At 33.5% G+C, this 8,539-nt stretch overlaps 1 protein-coding gene across 1 annotated transcript in view; it reads left to right on the top strand.

The window, feature by feature from the left end:
* The window catches only part of Clec4d (C-type lectin domain family 4, member D), a 9,422-nt gene extending 1,270 nt beyond the window's left edge, over window positions 1–8,152 (top strand). The window contains exons 2-6 of the mRNA XM_005378869.2: window positions 717–803; window positions 3,539–3,643; window positions 4,321–4,472; window positions 5,693–5,808; window positions 6,482–8,152. Of these exons, the coding sequence (XP_005378926.1) occupies window positions 717–803; window positions 3,539–3,643; window positions 4,321–4,472; window positions 5,693–5,808; window positions 6,482–6,629 (608 nt within the window). The 3' untranslated portion in view covers window positions 6,630–8,152. The remainder of the gene's footprint in view (window positions 1–716; window positions 804–3,538; window positions 3,644–4,320; window positions 4,473–5,692; window positions 5,809–6,481) is intronic.
* Window positions 8,153–8,539: the final 387 nt, after the last annotated feature.

Genomic DNA, 8,539 nt, shown 5'->3' with positions numbered 1-8,539 from the left:
GGGATTTAGCTCAGTGGCAAAAGCGCCTGCCTGGCAAGCGCAAGGTCATGAGTTCGGTTCCCGGTACCGGAGAAAAACCAAAAAAAAAAAATACTTTTGAAAGATTTTTCTAATTTTCAGTCTCAGCTTCAGTATTTATTTTCTCACCTTGAATGCTTAGTTCTTCTCAGACATCTAACACTTCATGGTTTCAATTTACTGTTAACATTATATGAAAAATCAAAGTTTAATAACATAGTTTCCTACATGCTTTCATTCGTTTCATACTTATTTATAATTTTAGCAAATTAAATTTCCAGCAAATTTACCGCTCAAAGTTTTGCTTAAATTTTGAATTGATTTTCAAATTCTTCATGTCATCTAGATACTGATGTAACAAGATGCTTCTTCCTTGTATTTCTTATTTTTTCATATTGAGCAGTTCTAATGTCTTCAGTATTCAAACATCAGTTTTTATGGTTTTTTGGGTTTTCACTTTGCTTATAAAAACCTTTCCTCTTCCAAAATTACAAAAAGTTAATATTTTTTCCTTTTTATTTACTAATAAGATTTAAAATTCATTTATCTCATGGAAATATTTAAGATCTTCTATAGATCTAAAATATTTTGGATGTTCTTGTATTTAGCTTTCTTTCTCCTCGGTAGCACTGGCTTCCCTAGACCTTGTGGTGGATTGAACAATAACCCACTTGTTTTTCCATTCATCTTAATGCAAGGTTGCCAACATTCCCAGATGATCCCGTGGGTTGTTGCTGTTGTTTTCATCTCACTTCTTGGTGCCTGTTTTATTGCAAGTTGCTTGGGTAAGTTCTTGATAAAAGTGGAACTCTTCTTGAATTATTTCCCTACCAACCTTTATAAAGTTGCTCTAAGTTTTTTTCTGTATCAACTTTTCCTTCAATGTATAATGAGTTCTATGTCTTGCATTTAAATTTAGACTTATATACTGGGCCTCCCATTCTTTGATCATGGTATGTCGTGTTAAGGAATGAAAAGACCATTTTATGAACATGTAAACATTAGTGTATATAATAAATTATTTCTGATTTTTCACAGGGATTATAAAAAGCAAGATGTAAATGGAAAAAATCCAGGTTCCTGATGCACCCACTATGAAAAGAAAAATACTGTTGGAAGACTAGTTATTTCATCTTTAAAAATAATTTGAGGCATAACTGACAAAGAGTTATAAATATTTAGTGCGTACATCTCAAGTTAGGGGTTAAGTACAAATAAAAAAACCACCACCACCATCAAAGTTGTAGGAAGACTTGTTTTTCATGCTATCAAGACCTAAAATAAGGTTATTATAATTAAAGTTACATGGTATAGGCATAAGAAAAATAGAGTAGAGGAAAAAATACAGAACTTATTTACAAATTCATATAAAACAGAAGAGACTATTTCAGAGTTATGAGAAAACAGTTTTCTTCAATCAAATCTTTAGAGCCTATTGATTATCTATACTTAAGAAGTGAAATTGAGCTACTGCATTTGTACAACGTACAAATACCAACTCGAGGTTGATTATTGGTCAAAGTATAAAAAGTGAATCCAAATTTTAAAAAGATAGACACTCTCTTCATGATAAGATGTACAAAATGGTTTCTTAAACAAGTGAAATGCATTAGAAAATAAAGAAATCATTGAAAATTTATATCACATTAAAGTAAGTTATTATATAACAAAAGATACCACAGTGAAAGCAGAAACTTATGAGATAATATTTAAATGATTAAAAAATAGTATGAAGGATGTATAAAAATCTTTCAAATAAGTAGGAGATATATTGACAATGAAATAGAAAATGGATGAAGTTTTAAATACATTGTACAGAAAAAGAAAGTAAAAGTTTAGAGTGTCAACCTCATTACTTATCAAGGAAAAGTGAATGTAATTCATATTGAGATACCATTGCAAACATGCCTGGGTGTCATGCCATGTATGGCAATCAGTCAAATATCTGGTGCTTCTGAATATTGTTGTTGCTTTGGAAAATGGACCTCTAATGAATTGCTGCTTGTAGGTGTGTATAGCAATATCAAACATTTTGGAAAAGTTTACCACTGTCATAGTTTCAACTTGTACACTCTCTTGCCAACAATTCTGCTCCTAAGTATATACCCCACAGACTGCATTAAAGTGCTCAGAATAGCACAGTTCATATTAGCCAAACACTAGACACATTGGACATATCTGCTAAAAGTAGATCTATATTGTCATGGGGAAAATGACTCCCAATCTGTTAGACACCAGATGGTAATTCATGGTTTCACAATAGCGAGGAATGAAATTGTGAACCAAAGGAGGAAGTTAAGAGTGTTTTATTGGGAAGAATAGCTCCTGGATTTTCAGTGATGTTCCAAGTCTGTGGCCACTGAGGCTCTTTGTCAAAGATAATTTATATGGAAAAATCACCAAATGGGTACAACATGGGTCAACATATAATCAACCAGTAGGATTACAGGTATAGTCCCTTAGCTAATATTGATCCAGTGGGGAAGCAAGGCATGTAGGCAAGCCTCATTAAATTTAGCTTATCTACAATTTCTAGTCATAGGAAGAGCAAAGATATTCCTGGAAAAGAGTGGGAGTTTGAGCCCAGATGTTCTGGTCACCATGTGTCTGATATCTATGTGGGCTCACCGGACCATGTGGTGCTAATTACAGTGTAATCTCAAGTTGCTGTGCATCAGTAGGAAGGTTTGCATGTGACTTCTTTGAGGGCCCAATCTCTCTCTGTCTGTTAAGTTCTGTCTAACTTAGTTGTCTATAATAATATGTTTCATTTTGTGAAGAAAATAGATCACTTTACAGCAGTGAAAATATGAATTATATATATATATCTAAATGCATACAGTGTTGGACAGGAAAGAGAACAAAAGGAGTACATACTCTATGATTTCGTTTATAGAAAACTCAAAAGCAGGCAAATCTGATGTATGTGGTTTGGGGATATATCATTAAGTCATAATGTCATGAAGCAAAGGACAAGGTGAATATATTAAAAGCACATACTAGTTGCTTGTAAAGGAAAAGTGGAGTGTATCCGATGTATGCGAGTCACCAGGGCTGTTGGCAGTGTTCTGTTTCTTGAACCAGCAATTGTTACTTAGAGTGTTTATATTACAAAGTTTATTATACTACATTCATATTTTTCTTTATTTTTACATTTAGGTATATTAAAAAGTAAAAACTTAATACATAGATAAGGCTCATAAAACTTTGTTGAACTAACTCGGTGATCACCAAAACATCTCCATTCTAGATTTTGACCAAAAAAAAAACTTTAAAATCACATGTATCTAAAAGTTTGTAAACATCCCATATAAAGCCCCAAATAGACAATATGAAATAAAAATATTAGTTTTCAAAAATGTGTTTTACCTGGAACTGGAGCAAAGAACTACATAGGAAGAGAAGAGAATGTGAAGGACTTAATAAACAGGGTGAAAATAAAGTTGAAAGGCTGGCCTCCCTTCCCCTGTTAAGTGGTTATGCAAGAAAATGAATCTAACCTTCTTTTCCTTCTTCACAGTGACTCATCACAATTTTCGGTGCTTTAGAAGAGAAACAAAAGCATGTAAGCTGCCAGCGTACCACAAGAAGGTGACATGCATCCAAGAAGCATCAGGACAGAAAGGTACAGCCCGTTGAGAGCATAACAGAATTAATCTCCATTTCCATCCAAATTCATAATTCAATGTAAAGAATATCGGTGGTGAACCAGGGAAGAAAAATATAGCCCAAAGCCAAATTTGGCACAGGAATAACACCTCGAGAGTACTTGGGGAATATAACTTAACACTTTTCTAGGCTATTTTTCACATCCAAAGCATAACCTGAACTTAATTCTGTTTTCCCAATATGTAATGATATATAGCTTTGCTGAGATGTCTTTATCTCTTTTATTATTCTGGAAGTTGTAAAGTAGTCTCATTTGGGAGAATGCAGAAATGTTGAGCCTTAGCAGATTCTTTGCCTCCTTCAGATAAATTGTCCTGCAAGAGGCGTTGTTAAAGAAACACTTTATCAATGAAAGCAAATAAATGTGGACATTGAATAATGATCATGTTTTTTTAAGTGAATGCTTCATAATTCTTCACAGTTCTTACGTGATTTCAGATACTTCTGTTTAGAGTATACTTAGAAATAAACTTTTAGGACATCTTTAGTGGGTGGGAGACAATGATTTTGGTAATGCTGTTATTATTTTCATAAGTGTTAACTGAATATTGAGTAATAGAATTGTTATGTGAACCTTCACAGATGTAATGTGCTTTCTTAACTGCATAATTTCCATTTCAATCTTTCCCTAAGGAGGTACTTGGATTTGCTGTCCTGTTGGTTGGAGAGTCTTCCAGTCCAACTGCTATTTTCCCTTCCATGACAACAAGACCTGGGCTGAGAGTGAGAGGAACTGCTCCGGAATGGGGGCCCACCTGGCAAGCATCGTCTCTGAAGCAGAGCAGGCGAGCTGGCGGGGCCTCCTGTGTCTCTGCTGCTTTGAAACTCTGTGAGGAGAGAGAATTTCTTTCCTCTACTGAGCCTCTGTGCCTCTCTTTCATCTGTGCCCTTGGGAGCCTTTTCTTCCTCTTCCATTTTTCTTTTCCTTCCTTCTCATTCTCTCTCCTCCCATTTTTTGTCCTCCTTTTTTTTTCATTTTCGATAGTGTTTTTCATAGCAACAAAACCCAATATACATTGTAGTATAATCTACCAATTCTCTGGTAGCAGAAGCATACATAGAAATGAATTATACAGCAAAATTCATATTTTGTATGTAAAAGCAAACATACTTTATAGGTTAGAAAATTAATTACCTATATATTACTAAATTCTTATGATCTATCCAGATTTTGTTCATGTGTTATTTCTTCCAGAAAACTATCCCAACCACCTTCCCCATTCTCTAACTTCCCTATTCTAAGTTATAGTACTGCTGTGGCTCTTTCCCCACAGAGAAATCGTGGCATTTACTCTTTGCTATGGCAGCTCTTACAGTGACTGGGGCGATGCTTTGCTCATCTTTCTATTGTCAGTGTCTTGTGCAGAGCCAGTCACACTGAATAGGGTGTGATAACTGTTTCATGAATATGTGAGTAAATAGCTTCTCAGAATTAAGTATGAAAAAACAGTTCAAATGTATGGTTCCATTTCTAAATATGGAATCCTAAAGGTAACTTCAATTCATCAAAAGCTGAAATTTCTCTCTTCATGTGAAATTCTTCCATATCATCTACATCATGACTTAGAACCTATTCTTTTTGTGCTTAACAGGATGTCCTCAAGAACTCTTATTTCCAAGGCTTTGCTGTCTATATATTTGCTGACTTTTCAAATAAAGCACAATTTAATGAAATATACAAATAGTTAAAGGCAATCTAAAACACAAAAGCCCCTTTAAAATGTCATCCTTTTAAGCATGTGCTAAGAGAGTTGCAAGTATTAGATCACTTAGTGTTCACCATAACTCTAAGAAGTAGTTGTGTTATACTTTCTGGAGATGAGAAAACTGAGGATTTGGTGAGATAAAAGCACTAATTAACATTAAAAGCAATCTTTGAAAGCAGACCTAATCCCAAAGCTTTGGAGCTTAAGCAATAATCTATAGGTCTTATTTCCTCTTTTTCAGTGTAATAACCATCACCTAGGTGCAAATATGCTTATAAAACTTTATGTTTTGGATGCAGAACTTCACAACTAAGATTTTGAATGAATTATTTCTGTACTTCGTTGGACTTAAAAGTGAAAACGGGAGAGGTCAGTGGCACTGGATAGATCAGACACCATTTAACCCACACATACAGTGAGTATATTGATTGAGACTAAGAGAATTTGTTAGTGCATATAGGTAAAGGTAGCAAGAATTCATTAAGACTCAGGTAACCTGTTGGTATTATATCCCAATTGTATAATACTCTTATGACTTCGGAGAAATTTTCAGTATTCTTGTTTGTACAATTTTGATTAAAGAATGGATAGCATAGGCGTGATGTGCAAAAATATTCTTAAACTTGATATTTGGGTAAACAACATGATAAATGTTAAAATTATATTTGAAACACAGTTATAACCTTGCCATTTTCTTCCTTCAAACCAATATTATGTAATATAAACATAATTTAAAACTATAAATGTAATTAATATTTTTACCAGAGAGGTGAAATTTATATTGATGATGTACAACATAAAACTATTGATGTGATTTACTTCTTTTTCTGTGTTATCATCAGAGTATAGTGTGGCTTTAGCACTTACGGTGCACCTCAGTACAGTACAAAATAGTCACATGCTGTCAGTGACTCTTGTATTGGACAGTGCTTCTCTGAATTTTTCATAGGAACATTTTCTCAGGACTGTCCCTGATAACTACGTCCATCTATACCTACATCTATTCCTGTATATTTCTATGTCGATTTATAATCTATGCATATGTATATTATTTCTTATAGATTTTGGCATGTTATATTTCCTTTCAGATTTTGGCTTAAAAAAAACCTCAAGAATGTTCATAACGAAGATTGCGCTGTCCTTATTAATGACAGAGCTATATGGAGCTGGAGTGATTTTCCTTGTAATGTGAAGACAAGTAGGATTTGTAAGCTACCTGGAATAGAACTCATGTAGGAATCTCCAAGGTGGCCTCCCTGATGGAGACAGAAAAGAACCAATGAGATGACGGCCTGTACATCCATCACTGAAATAGAGAAAAGATATGGTGCTATTGTGTATTTTCAGTCATACGGCTTTGGTGTCATTGTGTGTTGAAGATAACATAGTTTTGAATGGAGTTTTGATAGAAAAAATGTTATGTGTGAATGAATTTTACTTATCTTTGCTGTCTTGGTAGTAGTGCAAGGTATTTACTTTTCAGTTGATTTGTATTGATTTCATATCTAGCACAATGGCTGGAATAATACAATCTGTTTGTCATTCCTCTCATGCTCAAATTCTTAATTCTTAAAATACAAGGGTAGGATATTCTAACTGGTAGTGCTGAGTCATATTGAACCTAAATTTTTAAAAATTTTAAAATTATTTTACAAATATATTTTTAATGTTTGATGGTTCATTTCCAAAATTTTAAACATGTCATTATGCTGACATTCTGAGATAAGATATTTTTCCAGAGCAATATTCTAGATTATTTCTAAATTATTGGATTACATGGGGAAATAAAAAGGATTACTTCATACTCTATTCTAAATGTCTCTTTAAAGCAGATAGTCTTTTCTGTTTTAGCAATGTGTTTTATGAAGCAGAATTAACTTTAATCTTGAGAACTAAACTTGAACTGTGATTATACAGAGGAAGTATGGACATAATTTTTGGATACAGACTAAAACTACAGTACTTATGGAAAAGATAGTCTTAAGGTGGTAGTTTAATTTCTTTTTCAGTGGAAATGTGCATTACAGGCCCCTGGAAATTAACTCCAACTATGTAACTGGGGAAACAAATTCCCTGGGAAACTGATGGACTCACTCCCATGCTGCTTGTGATTCACACAGCTATGGCTACATCCACCCTTCACTAGTGATGAATGTATCCCCTTTGGAATTGTAAGAAGGTTTATGAGGCTATCTCAGCCTCTTCATTATGAACTAAAAGTTCTAAATCATTTGAAGTTGCACTTTATTGGTATTTTCATTTGTAATGTGAATTAGACTCACATTTTTAACCCCTTTATATGTTGTAAAAGTCACATCCAATATCAAAATATGTTAGTCTTTCTTAAAATTTTGCTGATGTCTCTTCAGTCTAAGATTAAAAATCTTGAACAGCAGCTTTGTAAACTAACTTGTCAACCATTATTTTTTTAAAACCTTAACATTTGTTTTGAAACACAGTTATTGATTTTCTGTTTCGAGACTCACTGTTTGATTATCTGTGGTGCTGTGTGATGATAATAATGATGGTGATGTGTATGTGTGTGTACTTAAAACCTACACTGAAAGCAGATACTTTGAAGTGTTGCTAAGTAACTGAATTTTGCGTATTCACTTAAGTATAAAACACAAAACTTGTTGAAATAACTTTGTATATGTTCAAATAGGGTTTGTGTAATTAATATTCATTTTTATCTCATATAAAGCTGTATACAGATAGAGATTCTGTTGTCAATAAAATGTGATCTCTATGTAATTTCATTCGTCTGTGCCCACATTCATATCTGTAATTAGTTTTCCCCTTATTGGCCATGTTTCACCACCTCCAACACCATGACCATCCCCAAGCTGCTATCTCTATCACCTGGGCTAGTGAGATAGCCCTTCCATTGGTCTCCTGTTTGCACCTTAAGTCTCTTTTCATCTCTTTTCAACTGTCACAGTTTTTTTTTATTCCTTCTGAATTCTTTAAGAAAGCTGATAATGATTTAATGAAAATGGATTCTAGTTATTTTAGTAATTTATACTAGCCTTAAAGCTTAATAGCTAAAGAACTTTACAGGATGTTTTTATTTTTTGAAAAAGTAATGTATATATGTGCTTTAAAACCAAACAATAAATACACTGATAAATTTATGAAGCATATCT

The sequence above is a fragment of the Chinchilla lanigera genome, unplaced genomic scaffold (assembly GCF_000276665.1).
Source record: "Chinchilla lanigera isolate Chin_1 unplaced genomic scaffold, ChiLan1.0 scaffold00012, whole genome shotgun sequence".
NCBI classification, from domain to species: Eukaryota; Metazoa; Chordata; class Mammalia; order Rodentia; family Chinchillidae; genus Chinchilla; species Chinchilla lanigera.
This window is presented reverse-complemented; position numbering and strand designations above follow the sequence as displayed.